This window comes from Anguilla rostrata, chromosome 1 (assembly GCF_018555375.3).
Source record: "Anguilla rostrata isolate EN2019 chromosome 1, ASM1855537v3, whole genome shotgun sequence".
NCBI classification, from domain to species: domain Eukaryota; kingdom Metazoa; phylum Chordata; class Actinopteri; order Anguilliformes; family Anguillidae; genus Anguilla; species Anguilla rostrata.
The window spans coordinates 79775437-79793160 of record NC_057933.1 but is presented as its reverse complement, the minus strand read 5'-3'; the positions used below and the strand labels follow the sequence as shown (position 1 = coordinate 79793160).

Sequence of the window (17724 nt, the reverse complement as noted above, 5' to 3'; positions counted from 1 at the left end):
TTCTTTTGTTAAAAAAGCAAAAGCATATTCTAGGTGCTTTTGTGCAATTAGCATGCATTTATATGTGCTACACAGAATTACCTGAGCTGTGCGCAGGTGTACCTGTGTTCATATGTGCTACACGGAATTACCTGAGCTGTGCACAGGTGTACATGTGTTCATATGTGCTACACAGAATTATGTGAGCTGTGCACAGGTGTACCTGTGTTCATATGTGCTACACAGAATTACCTGAGCTGTGCGCAGGTGTACCTGTGTTCATATGTGCTACACGGAATTACCTGAGCTGTGCACAGGTGTACCTGTGTTCATATGTGCTACACAGAATTATGTGAACTGTGCACAGGTGTACCTGTGTTCATACGTGCTACACGGAATTACCTGAGCTCTGCGCAGGTGTACAGGTTTTCTGATGCCACTGATGGGAGGGGGGGGGGTTAGATGTGAACTTGACAGTTGGCATTCCTCATTCCAGGTTCTGACCCAGTGGTGGTCGATGGACCAAAATGAGTGGTTTCTGTTATGTACTGAAGGCATTTGGATTCAAAAGGATCAAAAAGCGAATATGAGACAAAAGTACAGGCAGTCTGCTTTTATTTCACGGTTTTTATGTGCATGTATGTTTTACCATTTTACAGGAACAGCTGTTGCGTTCCCACCCCCCCCCCCCATAAATATAAATATTCTCCCTGGGGACCTGAATATAGGAAACATTCCCATATATTAACACAAACTCTCTTGCTTTTTTATTTTCGCATTATGATTATGGTTGTGTAGTTTTTTAAAAATGACAAAATAAATTATCAGAATAACCTTCCACGATTTAACTTTAAGCATTACACAGATAAAACATGTTCACTGTAAAATCCACTTTGAAGGAGTCCTTTAATCTTTAATAGAGCACGTTTTTGTCCCTGTTGCCCTAATATAAGCACTGTTGGAGTTTATGTAACCCTGGGGAGTTCGCACCTGATGCAAATCCACACAAACCTTCTGCTTAAATCTGATCCTCGTGACTAAAGGAAGGCTGCTCTAGAAATCGATAGCAGACTTTTGCAGAGGATCATTCCCTCCTCTGGGAACGCTGTGCTCTGACCTCCGATTGTTCTCAGAATTGAGATAGTCAAACTTCGGTTTTATGGGAAAATCTCTTTTGACAGCGCTGGCAGCGAGAATGTGCGCGGACTGGCTGCAACCTGATTTTATACGTTCCCACAGCTGACTTCTGACCTTTGACCCTCAGCGATCTTCCAGGGGGTTGGACGCCGGCCACTGGCGGCGCAACAGATGCTAACCCTACCCTCGTAGAAAGCTTTTTTTTGTTGGAGCATCTTGAAATCTCATGACACGCTTGCGGAGTCCAGACTGCTGATTGGCCAGGCGAAGACGATAGAGACGTTCGCTGTCTGTGCGCTGATGAGAAGTGACAGGCGCTCACGGAATGGACTCCCCGAGAGGCGGAGGAGAGGGCCGGGGGTTCGAGGCCCTTCGCGGGGCAGGGCGAGCGGATATTAGGCCGGGTTCGCGTGTGGAAAGGGCCTCACTGAGCAAGCGGGACGGGACCACAGCCTCCAGCGTTTGGGCCAGGCCGCACTTGTGCCTCTAAAATATTCTACGGTGTCATTCTGTGAGGTGGACTCTCTCTGCTAATGTCTGGCACTGAGGAGGCAGTAATATAATAACAATAATAATCATAATAATAATAATAATAATTTGATTATAGCTCCCATTATCAATGATTGACAGTTATAAAGGAGAGTAATATATTATGACTGAGGTTACATCTCTGTAATGTAATATTTTTGAGACATTGAAATATAATTTTTTTTGTGTAGCATCAGAAAAATGATCCAAGATTATCGAATCATTCCAATTTTTTGTTCCTCTCGTTTTACACATGCAGCTTGACAAGTCACAGTGTGTGTGACCTGATTTGAGAATTCTGAATACACGCACATCCACATCATGATATGTTTTAGAGATTATGTGAGTGTATTTGTTAAAAATGACAAAGAAATTGTACTTTTCTCTAGAATTATAGGTTTTATAATTACTGCAAATCTGTGCTTTGCCTGAGAGAACATGGCCAAGGTTTTATAAATATAACAATAAAAATATTACAGATTTAAATAAATGGTTGCTATGTGCATAATTATTACTGCTGTTGTGTGCGTGTGTGTGTGTGTGTGCGTATTTGTCTGTGTCTATGCATTTTTCAAGAACAGTGAAATTGCGCTTTCTGTGTACATAGCAATTAGCCCTTTCACATTTTCACTTGAGCCTTTTAAAGTCACGATCATTTCCTCTTATCGGACGCGATACAATTCAGAAAATCTTGGTCTACTTTTCGAGAGTGGTGGGGGCAGGGGTGGGGTGGAGTGGGGAAGGGGCGGAGGGGGGGGATTGAGTCCTCAATTTCTTCCATAAAAGTACAGTTTGATAGTTATAGAAACAAACGCGCAGCCAAAACACACAAATAAGGGGCAGTGGGTTTGGGTCCCAGTGAAAGAGATGAAGCCAAGACGTGCGACAGCATGGATGGGAAACAGGAGCCCCCCCCCACCCCCCACCCCCTCCTGCCCGAGTCTCGTGTCCCATGCATGCCTGTGAATTCACAGCCCGGAGACATTGTTTATACAAGATGGCAGCTTACACAGAGGAAATCTGGACACGCACCTATCTACCTAACCAGTCTAAAAATTAAATAAAATGAAGGAAAGAAACGTCTCTCTCATTAAATTGACTTTTAATGGTCAGTTGCAGATTCCAAGGGATTGGAACCTCCCTCTTTTCTTCTTTTTTTCTGTACTTTTTCAGGAAACACTTGAAATCTAATAATGCCTATTTTAGTGTGGTATGACCGGTCTCGGGGTAAATTGTCAAGGCAAGAAAATAAATAAAAAATTTGGATGAAATGCAAGATGTTTTGGAGAAGCGGTCTGTTCTTAAAAAAAAAAAAAAAAATTAAATAAAAAAGAAATATTCAAACTTGTGATGGAGGGAAGCCGGGGGACGTCGAAGCCAGGCCGTGGTTTCGGCTGCAGAACTCGCACAGAGAGACCGCGCCCGGGGCCCGTGAAGGTGAAGAAGGTTAACGGAACCCTTTCCTAACAGACACCTACTGTTTACTGCTGGAGGATAATGATAATATTTAAGACTATGACTATGTGAAGATTACATATCGTATCTGTCTCAGCTTTAGGTCTTCATATTTAAAAATGTAATATGAAATGTTTTTTTTGGCATTTTCGCTGTATTCAAACAGTTCTTTGTATCCAGGCTTATTACAGTAAGATTAGCAAATCATTTATTTATTTATTTATTTATTTATTTATTTCAAACCGAAATAACGGCTTCTTTTCAGAAACATGGAGGCTGAAGGGAGTCTCCTGATAACCCTGGACAGGGACCTTCGACCTCAGGACAAATTTCAGAATTGTAATTCACCTGGAGAGCCCTGCCCCTCTACTGCAAGGAACACCAGGACAGGAGCAGGAAGTGAGAGAGGAAAGCGGAGAGGAGCAGAGGAGAATGAAGGGAAAAGGTTCCCATCGCGCTTTGTGGGTGTAACCGGCACCAGCTGATCCCTTTTATTTTATTTTATTTTATTTTCCATCCACAAAATTCAGGAAGGAGATCCCCTCTGTGGAATGCGAGGTTTGCTTTAATCCCCTGCTTGGCTCCCATCAAACAGAATGACAAAGCCTCTTCACTTTCCCCCTGCCTTGATTTAGACCATGAGGCGCAGGGGTGATTTTGTCATTTTTTTTTTAATTTATTTTATTTTTGTTTCACGGAAGGAAATGGAGCAAATCCCAGCCTGGTGGATCGTGTCGTGGCAAAGCGAACCGACTGCACCGTTTCACGTCTCAGTAAAGTGTTCTGTGGTGGCTGCGGACGTTTCCAGAAACATTTTGGCACTTTGCTGCTGCAATGTCATCTGCAACGGATCAGAAGTTTACAAAGCCCATTCATTTTTTTCTTCTTCTTTTATTATGTTTTGTTTTGACAGTGTAATGGCTTCCCCTTTTTCTTTTTTCTTTTAAAAAAAAAAGAAAAAAAAGAAAGAAACTCCCAAACGTTTAAAACGACGTAAAATAAAACGACGTCTCAATCGTACAACAATCGCGAAACGAAACGTCAACATGGAGGGCGTTTTTTTCTTTTCGTTTTCGATGCGCTCCCAGTAGTGCACGTTAAAGCGGACAAGGGGGAACGGGAGGGGGGGGGGGCGGGGGCGGGGCGTGGGGTGGGGGAAGGGCGGGGCCGAGCTCGCCGTTGGCCCGCGGTGCGGCTAGCCCTCTCCGTCCGACCGTCGAGCGCCACGTCGTCCGCCGTCGGAGAGTCGGGGCAAACGGAACCGCCGGCGGGGAACAGGATTGGACACGGGGAGCCCCGAAAACTCGCCGAACATCCGGGGGGGGCTCGCGCTCGCCCGTCCCCGCCGTCCCGTGACGTGCGCCCCTTCATTTCCAGCTGTACCCGCTTTCTCTTTCTCTCTCTCTCTTCTTCGTTCTCACTCCCTCCTTCCGTCTCTCCGAAGAGAGAACTCTCTCCCTCCCTCCCTCCCTCCCTCCCTCTCGCACGCAGTCCTCGTCCTGCACATGCGGTTCATCTCCATTCATCCTCCTCTCCTCTCCTTTAATTCGGGGCAACGTGCATTTCAGGACGCTGACGGTTTTTTTTGGTTTTTTTTTTTGACATCGCCAGTAACTCGGCGCAGGTGTTTGCAAACGCTACGATAAAATGAACAAATCTTGTGACAGGCTGGGCGCTGGCTTTCTATTACCCATCCCCCACCCCCCTTCTCAGCCCCCTTCACCCCCCCCCACCCCCACCCCACCCCCACGCACACCCCAGTTGTGTAACACCGCAGCCGACAGCCAGAACGCACCGGTGCGGGTTTTACGAGGGGGCAGCGGACCCTCTGTTCGCCATTAACAGAGCGCGTCTGAGGGTACGGTCTGGCGCGGTGACTGATTTACCCCGGGTGTCCCTTTGGGAGCGGGGGAAAGCTCACGGCGCGAACGTACGCCAGCCGCCGCCCTTCGTCTGAGTGACGCGCGGTCGTGCGGAAACATCCGCTCTGTCCGTGCCCGTGCGCCGGAGAAGGACAGAATAACGGCGAAATAAACGTCGGTTATTGCAAATAAGAAAACTAGATTGTTTTAGGGGGAGGAGATCTGCACGGTGTTGGTACTTAAAGTAGTGCTGTTGAACACACCTCATTATGAGCTCAACTCCTATTCTTTAATAATAAACTTTTTTCCAGTTCTTTATATTTCTAATCTTCCCGTAAAACTTCAAAATTCCAAGTCCAGTGTTCTAGAACTCCACTACTTTCAGTTACCAGGCATGATAGTGACATCAGCATTAGAATGTTCTGTTGAGAACATTCTAGTCACATATTTGTGACCTCACACCGTAAAAGAGGGTGTTGAAAGAGCCAGGCAGATCCAGCATCCTGGCCCTGGTTGGTGGAGAAGGGAACATGGCTGCTGTATGATGGACACACGGGGGAAACGCTGGCCAGCGAGGCTCTCTTATGTTGGCAGCAGCTGATCTACCTGCAGGTACCGTGGGCTTGTCCCCAACCAGCTTGTAAACTCCGCTGGAGTCTGGTGTTTTTCAGGCGCGGGTTAGGGAAGGTGGAATTTGTAGGACACAGATTCACAATGGCACACACACACACATACATACACACACACACACACATACATGTACGCACACACACATACAAATTTACAATGAAAAAAAGTGCATCTGTCTGCTTCATGTAGGTGTGGCTAACAGCATTACCACACCAGCAAGTGTGTCTACAACAGCTGATGAAGTTCTGGATGTAAGGCAGCCTATGCCAATATAGCAACGTGTTGCATACTGTGTTACATTCAGACAGCTAACAGCCGCATTGAACTGTGTGTGGTCAAAAACTAGTTTAGCGGATTGTTGGATAAAAAGTTTTAGCGATTATGGTTCCTGGAAATTCTGATGTGTTTCTGGCTTCCTCTTCTTTTTCTCTCTCTCTCTCTTTATTTTCCTTTTTTTGTTGTTGTTGTTTTTCTCACAATCTGCAGTGGAATCACCTCACAATGAAGGAACAGCGGATCCACCTGTTCTTCACGTTGGAATTGGCGGCCATTTTGAAAACTGTTATTATTATTTATTGCTGTTGTCCCCTTTCATTTGTATCAGGTGCCGGGCAGCAAAGAAACAAGCTGCTTTTGAACCGTTTCACATGCGTCCTGAGGTCATTTTCTGGGCTCGAGCGACACCCCCTTCCACCCCTGAGGTTTTACTGCAGAGGAAGTGGCTCGGGTGAAAAGAAAGCCAAAACAACAACCCTCTGGAAAAGGTGCAATCGTTTTGAAGGTTAGTTTGTGAACACCGATGTGGGTTATGATGCATGCTGGGATGGGTCAGAGTCATGAATCCAGCACGAGCTGCGAAATCTCAGTGCGTTTCAGAGAGTTAAACCCATTGCACTGAGCGCCTAAATTCACTACTAAAAACAACAACATGACCAGTGCTCAGTCATGGTATTTGTCTAGCACCAATCACGGGTCATGTTATTGGTTTTGTGTGTGCTGAAAGGTTTTGCACATGCAAAAAGATCTTAGTGAATCAGGCCCTGGGTTGCAGCAGTGAACTTGACCGAATAAAAGCAGGTTGTTTGGTCCTTTTCACCATAAAAAAGCAAACAAAAACTGAGGTGCTCTTGTTAGCACTTGCCTCACAGGAAGGAGGTTGCAGGTTTGAGTCCTGGCTAGCCCGGACCCTCTCTGCATGAAGTTGGCTTGTTCATGAAGTTTTTTTTTTGTTTGTTTTGTTTTGTTCTGGGGTTTTTTTTAAAATGAGGAATGCAGAAAGTCCTTGTCTTGCTCTGCAGAATACTGTACGCAAACACACGTGTATGAATGACCACCTTAAGCAGCCTTTGCTCAAGTTTTTCTTTTTCTTTTTTTTTTTGGTATTAGAATGTTCTTTTGTTGTTGACTGAGTCATTTATGACTTACAGCATCCATAAAATACTTTAAGTTTTACCGCTTTCCAGATGTAGAATCCTTTCCAGATTCCCAGCAGATAATGGGACGACACATTCCCCTGCCGAACAGCCTTCGAAAGAAGTGGCATTGTTGCTTTCCAACAATACCGGAATTCCATCCAAGGTGTGGGCCATCATTTATGTTGAGAAGGAATTTGCAAAGAAAGGAGACAGGCATTTTAACTTCTTCAGATGAAGTAAATGATTTACAGCAATCGTCATCTGTGAGAATTCTATTCATTTTTTTTTTTTTTTTTACTCTTGGCAAGCTGTTGCCCTTAAAAAAATGTTTTAAGTGTTGACCCAGCCTGGACGGTGTGACCATGCAGATGTATCGCTATTGCCCTGACCCTAAAGGAGTAGAGCAAGGAAAGGTCATGGAATGAAAAATTTAGGTTGGGGGATGAGTGGAAAGGGGGCGGGGGGGGGGGGGGTTTGTATTCAAATATGTTAAAATCTCCTTGTTGTAGTCAGGTATCCTAACCTGAATTGCACCAATAAAAAGCACAGCTGTCCAAATGGGAAACAGAAAATCAGATCAGATGCACACGGAGGTGAGCCGACTTCAGATAAGAGGGTCGTCTGCTTGAGCAAATAAACGATGCATTGTTGAGCTGAGCTGCTTCAGGTCAACTCTTCCAAGGGTCCGCCCCTGCCCCCCCACAACCCCCCCCCCTACCCCCCCCCCCACAACCCCAGCCCCCTCACACCCCCCCCTCCCTCCCTCATCATTCCCTGAGACAAATACACCCTGCTCGGCCCCTACAAGCTGCTGGGCTATAAGTCAACATTTTTAAAGCCACCTTAGAGATTTAAACCCCCCCCCAACCCCCACCCCCCTCCTAAAACCATTACCCGAACATGTGATGTCTCCCCGTCGTCTGCAGACGGCCTGCTCTTAGTGGAATCTCATAATTCCGAACACGCTGCTCCTCTCTGGCCCCGCCATGTTCCTCTTCCTCAGAGGATTCCCAGTCACCTGCAAACTTCCTGCATATCCTGCTGATGAAAAGCCAAGAGGATAAACCAACCCCCCCCCCCCCCCAAACCCCCCCCTCTCCTCCACCCTCCCCCACCCCACAACAGCTCCAGGCCCTGTGGGTGAGACAGGCATTCAAGAGGGGGGTTCGCTTTGGGACACACGTCTATGAAAACACTCACAGGCAAGTATGCTTTTATTATCAATAAAATATTTAATAAAAATCATCTGTACAAAAATGAAAACATAGAAAGGTTAATATTAAAGAAGGGTACAAAGTGTGCTTACCTTTTTTTCAAATATATACTACTATATAATATTTCCAAAAGAAAAAAAAAATTACATTGCTGTTTACAGTTCATTTACAATTCAATTATGTACAGTCCTCTATAATCCATAGATTACATACACACAGTGCATTTTTATATCAACACAAGTAGAGCTATTGGCCGTCTAACGGTTAAATCTCAACTCTTCCCTTGTCAAAAACAATGTCACACGTCCTTTCATCGTTTTGTCCTGCCATACATACTTTTTTTTGATGTCTCAACTGATGTTAGTTCTTTTTTTTTCTTTCTTTCTTTTAATTTTCTCACATTTTCCCTTTGCCATTTCACTGAGATGAAATTGCCATAAATAGATAGACCAAGAGGGGAAACAACAGAAACGCTACATGAGTATACACATATATATGGGGGGGGGCGTCCAATGTGCCATTTTTGTGACACAGGATATTCAAAACATTATTGGCGTCATTGTGCTCGAGTGTCCATAGACACACACACACACATACCAGAGAAAACACACACAAAACACACACACACACACACAAATGTACTTATAGAGAAGCCATTTTGGCTTAGGCACGATGTGCAAATGGCAGTTACTGAGTCCCAAAGCCAATCGGCTCTATAATCCAGTAGTCATACATGCTTCTCCGTTTGTCTGCAATAATTACATCATTATGAGCGACGTCATCATCTCATCAGATTACACACGGACCAAATATTATTCCTCTGTGGATCCAAAAATCATTTTTATACCAAAGACATTTTATTTTCATATACCTTCTATTATGTTATTACAGTTCTTTCGCGGTTGGGACTGATTAATGACACAAAGTATGTTGTATTGTATTTCAAATCCAAGACATAGCTTGTCTGTGGAGGTCTCTCGATATTTTTTATGTATTTATGTTTTGATATCCAAGCGATTTGACAACCTGCTTGCTTTTTCACCTACTTTTATCACTTATACACTCTGAGGCAACTTTTTTATGTACAATACAGAATTTGAATTTACATTCCACATAAGCAAAAAAGTATATGTATAGACGTACTTACAATAAATGCTTTTGAAAGAAACGGAATCTGTCAACACATCACGTAATGTTTTTTTTGGTCAACATGAAGGAACAGATGTCAAGAAATGTATGCATGTTGCAAAATACAAAGCTCAGTATCAAAACGTTTATCTGCATGCAACCAGGAAGTACTGTATACATCTCCATATGAACTCCTATCTTGTTATGACTGATGAACAGTTAAAGTTTTTTTCTTTCTTTCTTTTTTTTCCCCCTTTGCTGGTGGTCTCGACTACAGCACCAATGTAAATCGGTTATGCAAGGTTAGCAAGACCGCGGAATGACGAATGCTAACAGTAGTGGAGTAAACAAAGCAAGACCTCCGTGGCCATGTTTCCCTTCCTCTATCAGTCTCCAGGTTCTGAAACGTTTCTACCGCTGGTGGGGGGTGGCATTTTTTGACGAGGAACACTACTACAGATTAGCGTCGTGGCCTTTATTCAGTTTTTTTTTTTTTTTTGTGGGTTTTTTTTTTCCGGAAATGGCGGTAGGAGGACCACCCTTGGCGAGCAGTCAGACCAGGAGAGGTACCACGACACGGAAGTAGTTCTTTAAACACAAGAATCAAAGTCGGCTGTTCAGCCCTTCGCCTTGCCGAACGGGGGACTGAGTCCTGTTTGTTAACACCTGTTAATATTGGAAAACCCGCGAGCGAAAGAAAGGGTCACCTGACGCGGTGACATCATCGGCTTTTTAGCCATTCCCTGTCGGGATGGCGGGCAGCGATCCAATCGCGCAGAGCCCGGGGACGTGGGATGGGGCCAATCAAATCTAGCCAACGAATGGTAGCAATTTCTCCCGATGACACATCACCACTTGTCGCAGGGAATTTGCCCGTTTTTTTTTTTTTTTAGTTTTTTTCTCTCTCAATTCATGTCAACAAGGGGAAGTGTCTTGCTGAGCTCATTATGAGTGCATATGGACTTTATAGAGGGAGTTAATCAGCCAAGTAAATGCACTGGAACAAACACAAGTGACAACATGCAGCAGGATATAAAAAGCAGGGGGAAAGGGAGGGAGGGAGAAGGGGAAGTAGAGAGAGAGAGCGAGAGAGAGAGAGCGAGAGAGAGATTAAATCCATGACTGAATTTTAGGGTGCCAGTCTCCAGTGCTGCAGAACCCATGCAGGGTAAACCAACGTCGCATAGCCAGTGTTCGCACACGAGCAACACTCCGATTAACGGCCTTTTCGCGTTCTATGGTGCCGCGGCCGAGATATGCTTTCAGCCAGCGCGTGTGTTGTCGTTTATTACTGACAATTACAGGGCTGTGTATGGAAAAGAATTATAAGTTCAACCCAGGACTCTTTTAAAAAAAAAATTTAATTCTCAGGAGCATCCTCAGGGTCGAGAACTCCCCTCCCAGCTGTCACCTGCCCGCAGACACACCTCCTTTCAGGTCATTAAAAAAAACGTGTGGCTTTGTATTTTCCACTCTGTTGTCACAGGAGGTGTGCTGCCCACCGTCTGTGCCTTGTGAGGACCTTGTGTCTGACCTTGTGAGGACCTTGTGTCTGAGCCTTGTGAGGACCTGTTAGGTAGCCCATAGGGAGCTGGGTACTACAGCATGCCGCTGGTGTGGCAGGCCAGCGAGTCGGTAAATCTCAGGGGAAACAGCCCTGCTTTTGTCCCGTCGGCAGTTCAGAGACCTCGGCGCTACCCACAATCCTGCTGGCTAGGCTACAGCGTAAGGTTCTTTGTCACTGGAAAAACATGCGCCCCACGCACACACACACGCACACACACGCACTCATGCACTCACGCACACACACAAAATGGGAAAAGACAGGGATAGTCTGAGCATAGACGCTGCACGTCCGCACTAATCTCGTTCAGCGATACATCACTGAAATTCTTCGCTGAAATGTGTTTGCCATTATGGTGCACAAAAACCAACCGGTAATGGGACACTCACAAAAACAACGGCCTATAATATTTTTTTAAAAAACAGGATGACCGCTTTTTTTTGGGGGGGGGGTTATCTGGATGCTCAGCCAATTCTGACAGTTGCCCTCATGCTCGGCTGAGTTGTTCCAAGTTCCGTTCGCTTCCGTATCGCTCGCTGTCTTTACTGTCGTCTGGCTACGGAGTTGGTGAGCTAAACAAACATCCATCACTGTAGCAATTTATCAGCCATCCGGATGCAAATTATGCCCCGCCATTTCAGACGCTTTCTGCTGAAACTTTACACCAAAGTAATGGACTTTTTCCTGAAATTTACCATTTGAAGTGTGCATGTGCTGTAGGTGAGCTATAGAACACACAGGTAAAAAGATCCCCAGAGAGGCCAGAATCATTTAATATTGCCAAACCCCCTGCTTGGGGAAATCTTTGGGAGTAAAATGTATTGCACTGTCACTGGTAAAGTGGGGGGGGGGGGGGTTCTAGGACTCAAAACGGGGCATGTATGGACATGTCTGGAGGTCACAAGCCTCTTAAGAGGGCCACATCTGTAAAATGAAAGCTTCATTTGCAAAGTGCCACCAAATTTCATGTTGTTACTGGAGGAAAAAAAGAACCTCCAGGTTTTTTTTTTTTATTAATTTTTTTCTTGGTCTCCTTCAGTTTTTAGGAAGTCAGTCTATAATCCCACTCTACAGTCATAGTTTGTTCTTGTTACAGACTAGTTGAAAATAGTGAAAAAAGTTTTTTGTTTTTTTAAATCAGAAAATAAAAACCTAAAAACAGGTAATTATTAAAAAGCATAGAAAAAAAGAAGAAAAAAAAAGTTTAAAACAGCATTTTAAAGAGGAATAGCAGGCACTCTAGTATCGGATTACAATATATTTACAATATATTTATATATACATATATTTGCTCACAGGTATCAAAGTACAAAAGCTGTCTCACACTAATTTATATAACAACTGCAGTCTGTGCTCGGGGATAATGTAGCTAAACCAACACAAGCTAATCGAGCTGTCTGGTTGTTCAGTATGGTATTTAGGAGAGTATTGATGTAGCTACATCAAGAAATATATTAAACATTTTACTAATAATTAGATCCTAACTTATACTACAAAATATTAGTACATTAGAGACAGCATTTTGCCACTGCCTTTATGTTTCCCATCTAAATCCATGCTGAGGTATTTTGTACAAAGAGCTTCCAGACCGTGCTTACAATTAACATAAATAAACCAGAAGCAGGTGCTTACTATCCGTATGAAAAGGAAACCGGTGGAGAAAAAAGGCAAGCGGTTTAGCTGTGTCAAGAAACATGAGTGGATTACTTCATAAAGCTCTTAATAGTCCTGTTTTAGTTTTCCACAGTGTATTGCTAAAACTCTTACGGAGCTGGAGTTTTAAAGTGACTCGCAGTACAAGCAAGGAAACGCAGCGCTTTTGCAGTGAGGGTGATGACACTGCGGTGTGAGGTCACAAACATGTGATGAGGATGTTCTCAGCTGAACATTCTAACGCTGATGTAACAACCACTACCCCTGAAACTGAAAGCAGTGGAGTTCTAGAACACCGACTTGGAATGTCGAAAAAGAAAAAAAACAACAGCTCTTCAAAGGGTTAAGTGAACTGTGGCATGCCTCGCATAACCGGCAAAGTATTCACGGACATATTCGGGGCAAGCTGTCATAATAATGGCGGAAATTCCAGCTGGTTTTTATTTCAAAATAAAGTGTTTCCATTAAGTGCATTTTTTTTTTTTTTTTTTTTTTTAGTGACACAAAGTCATTTGCAATTCACAGCAATGACAAAGTCTATCAGTCTCTGTCTGTTTGTCAGTAACACGGGTTAAAAAACCACGTAAACAATAGTTTACCATTTCACCAACACGTGTGCAATGATGCCAAATACACTGCGTCGGCTTGGCAACACTGATGCAACGTCCAAGCAACGTTGCTTTTGTCTGGGCCGGGGCATCACAAAGGGTTTGTAAGACTATACTATGGAGCTGTGTTGGTAGAGGCCACATTGGCTGGACTTTTGGGAAGCGTAACAACGTTCTAATAAATTAAGCCAAGCAGGGAAAATGAGATTATGTTCCAAACTCAAACAACGTAAACAATCTCTACACAGATGACAGTTGTACATTTTAGTTGACATACTACGCTTTTAAATAGACAAAAAAAAAAAAAATTATACTTTGAATCTACAGTCCTTTAATTGGCCTTTGTGCATTGGTCAGTCCAACCACTTCCAACCACGCTTTACCAAAGACCTGTATTCGGAAGATCCGGACAACCGCAGAAATATTGAATAGTAAATAATGGAGCAGACCAATAGAAGGAAGATGTCAGGTTTGATGTGGTACAGGCCGACCACACCGGCTCCTGGTTAGAAGTTAAGCAGCTTTTGTTTATATTTCTTATATTTTTTTTGTGGGACTGGAGTCTGCGTTTGCTCATTCAGATGCTCACCCCGCCACAAGCATGCCCGGGCCGTCCGCTCTGATTGGTAAGTCTCTCAGTGATGCGTTTCCATGGAAGCAAATTTGTTTGCAGTCAAATCTTGTGTGCAAGTTACTGTTCATTCACATGGACCTCCTGTTCTCCACGTACTGTATACAAACCTCTAATCTGAGGACACCCAATCTCGGTAAGTTTAGGATTGTTTTGTTTTGGTTTTTTTTTTTTTTTTTTTGGTTTTTGTTTTTGTTTGCCTCTTCTCCCCTCAAACAAATTAGATTTTGCTTTTTGAACGGTAACCTACACAAGATGAGTGTTTTAAGCCCCTGTTATTATCTAATGTAGTGAGGGCATTCCTGGCAGTTAAACTAAAACCCAGCAAACTTCTTGTCCCTGTGGATTCAGTCACATCCACTCATAAGAAGCCCCCACCATCCCCCCAATCCCCCCCCCCTCCCTCCCTCCCAGCCACCTCAACCACCTCCCTCCCACACACACTACACACCCTACACACAGCACCCAACCCCCAGTCAGGCTGATGAGTCTTGAAAGGGGGGGGGTGGGGTGGGGGTGGGGGTGCGTGCCATGTCAGTTCAAGTGCCCCGAGGGTCCATGTCCATGGAGGGTGGGGGGTGGGGGGGTAGGGGGTAGGGGGGTAGGGGGGTGGGGGGCGTGAAGGGAACGGGGGGGGGTGTGCTACCTGCACCCACAGGACTCCACCACCATGTCCTCGTACTGCTTGTAGACCACGTTGTTGCCCGAGTCGATGTACAGGATGCTGATGGGGCTGAGCTTGGAGGGCACGCAGCAGCTGGGCGGGGTGGAGTCCGGGTCCATGGAGTTCATGAGGGTCTGGATGATGGCGTGGTTGGTGGGCTCCAGGTGCGAGCGCAGGGGGAAGTCGCACGCCCCCTCGCAGTGGTGCGCCTCGTAGTCCAGGGGCGCGATGATCCAGTCGTCCCAGCCCAGCTCCTTGAAGTTGACGTGGAGCGGCTTGCGGCTGCACCGGGTCCGCCTCTTCCCGCCCCCGCCGCCCCCGCCCCCGCCCCCTCCTCCCCTGCCCCCGCCGCCCCCTCCTCCTCCTTCGCCGCCTCCGCCTCCTCCGCCCCCTCCCCCCGCTCCGGCGGGACGGCGGGACAGGGCGGTCCTCCTGCGCCGCCGCCTCCTCGTGAGGCGCCCCCCGTCCCGGCCGGGGGCCGGGGGGTCCAGGAACCCCAGCCCCCCCGCCATGGACTTCAGCTTGTCCCGGATCTCCCTGAAGAGGTTCTCCTTCCGGCGGGTCCTGGAGAAGGCCACCAGCAGAGCCCGCTCCTGGGGGGGGCGCGACCTGCGCCCCAGGCCCAGCGCGGACGGGGGGGCGGCCTCCTGGGTGGACTCGGAGACGGCCGCCATTTCGAAGCACAGGGTGCTGGCGCCGCCGGACCCGCGCTGGCTCCGGCGCTGGCTCCGGACGCTGGCCCACACGTCGAACACCTCCCACTTGGCCGGCTCGGCGTCCAGGACGTCCACGGTCCGGGCGTCCAGGACGGGACGGCGCCCCGAGGGGCCCTCGGAGCAGCCGTAGAGGAGGACGCGGTAGAGGTTCCCGCCGCGGGACAGCGTCTGCGGCAAGTTCGGCGGCCTCTTCCGCAGCACCCGAAGCTCCGCCCCCACCAGCTCGTCCGTCCTGGACAGGCTGGAGAAGTCGAAAACGTACCTCTGCCCTGCCTCCGCCGAGGGGTTGTCTGTGAACGGGACAGGAAAGTCAGGGTTCGGCACACGAGAGGGAATTAAAATATATGTCCATACACCTGGGTCTGAACACCACCCCTCCCCCTCCCCCCAAGTATTAAAATGCCCTTGTTATTTCCCCCTTACATATATGTTTTAATGAGGCGGGCTAATCAGGATGAGAATGCACCTACTGCTTTTTTAATGCATAGTTTCCTTTTATTCCACCGAGTAAAAAATACAAAGGAACTAGACCAAACCTCCTGATCTCTACACCCCCATTGAATTCCCATGCCTTTGAGAAGGGAGAGTTCTTTATTTCCCCTCGGATATGTCAGAGAAGGAGCCAATCAGTCATCAGCAGAGGTCGGAGCCAACCAGTGATCAGCAGAGGTCGGAGCCAACCAGTGATCAGCAGAGGTCAGAGCCAACCAGTGATGAGCGGAGAAGGAGCCAATCGGTGATGAGCAGAGGAAGGAGCCAACCAGGGATGAGCAGAGGAAAGTTTTGCTTGAGAAAAAACCAAAAGGAACTTGACCAGGCTTCCAGTTCTACACCCAGGTCAGTGTCCTCCGCGGCATTTGGAGGCTGTTGTCAAAAGAGCCACTCAGAACGTGGAACGCAGTCAGTGCCCATCCCAGAGGTTGTGTAAACCACGCAAAGGGGCGAGGGCAAATGGCCTCCCCAAATGTGAGTGAGCGGTGACTGGTGTGAGCCAAAAACTCAGGCAGGTGGTGGGGGCCATGTTGGGCCATGTTGATTGATTGCTCTGATTGGGTGGGAACAGAGCTTTGTGAGAAAGTAGAAACTGTAGTAGTCTCTCTCTCTCTCTCTCTCTCTCTCTCTCTCTCCCCCTGCTTTCCATACTTCTTATGAATGGGTCGTAAACTGAGGAGAAGTAGTGGTGGTGGTGTGTATGGGGGAAGGGGATTTTGGGGAAAAGAACAGTTCACCAAGGGACAGGAATTTACAATCTGATGCATTCAACAGATCATTTCATCGAGTTACACTTGATGAGTTTACAGCGTCGTGTTATTTTCTGTTCTTAATGGCCATGTGAGACTCACTTGTCAGCAACCCACCCACATGCTCTCCACCACCAACAGCACTACCACCACTCTCCACCACTATTACTCCCACCACCACCACCACTCTCCACCACTATTACTCCCACCACCACCACCACCACTACCACCACTCTCCACCACTATTACTCCCACCACCACCACCACTACCACCACTCTCCACCAATATTACTCCCACCACGACCACCACTACCACCACTCTCCACCACTACTACTCTCCACCACCATCACCATTACCACCACTCTCCACCACTATTACTCCCACCACCACCACCACTACCACCACTCTCCACCACCATCACCATTACCACCACTCTCCACCACTACTACTCTCCACCACCACCACCACCACCACTCTCCAACACTACTACTCTCCACCGTCACCACCACTACCACCACTCCCCACCACTACTACCCTCCATCACCACCACTCTCCACCACTATTACTCTCCACCACCATCACCATTACCACCACTCTCCACCACTACTACTCTCCACCACCATCACCACTACCACCACTCTCCACCACTACTACTCTCCACCACCACCACCACTACCACCACTCTCCACCACCATCACCATCACCATCACCACTCTCCACTACTACTCTCCACCACCACCGCCACCACCATCACCACTCTCCACTACTACTCTCTACTACTACTCTCCACCCCTACTAGTCTTCACTACTACTCTCCACCACCACCACCATCGCAACTCTCCACCACTACTCTCCACCACCACTCTCCGCTACTACTCTCCACCACCATTACCACCACATCACCAAACACAGAACCCATATATATACAGAAACCACTTGAACCCTGGCTCAATGACTGCTATGGCACTTTCACATTTGCCAAATTGAGAGACTCTGGGTTCCTGTGCAATCTGAGAAAGAAACTGCATTTTCATGGTTCAAACGTCTCTCCCTCTCTCTCCCTCCCTCTCTCTCTCTCTCTTTCTCTCTCCCTCCCTCCCCCTCTCTCTCTCTTTCTTTCTCCCTCTCTCTCTCCCTCTCTCTATCTCTCTCTCCCTCTCTCTCTCTCTTTCTCTCTCTCTCTCTCTCTGACACACAAGCGAGGCTTGGGAACCCAAGCTAGCGAGCGGCGGCATTGTGTTGCCATGACGTTACAAGGGGGCCTCAAAATGATGCCCAACTGTGCACGGGCAAGGAAT

General features: G+C 46.9%; 1 protein-coding gene across 1 annotated transcript in view; it reads right to left on the bottom strand.

The window, feature by feature from the left end:
* Nucleotides 1-14414: 14414 nt before the first annotated feature.
* The window catches only part of gdf7 (growth differentiation factor 7), a 7612-nt gene continuing 4302 nt past the window's right edge, over nucleotides 14415-17724 (bottom strand). The window contains exon 2 of the mRNA XM_064303420.1: nucleotides 14415-15474. Within this exon, the coding sequence (XP_064159490.1) occupies nucleotides 14447-15474 (1028 nt within the window). The 3' untranslated portion in view covers nucleotides 14415-14446. The remainder of the gene's footprint in view (nucleotides 15475-17724) is intronic.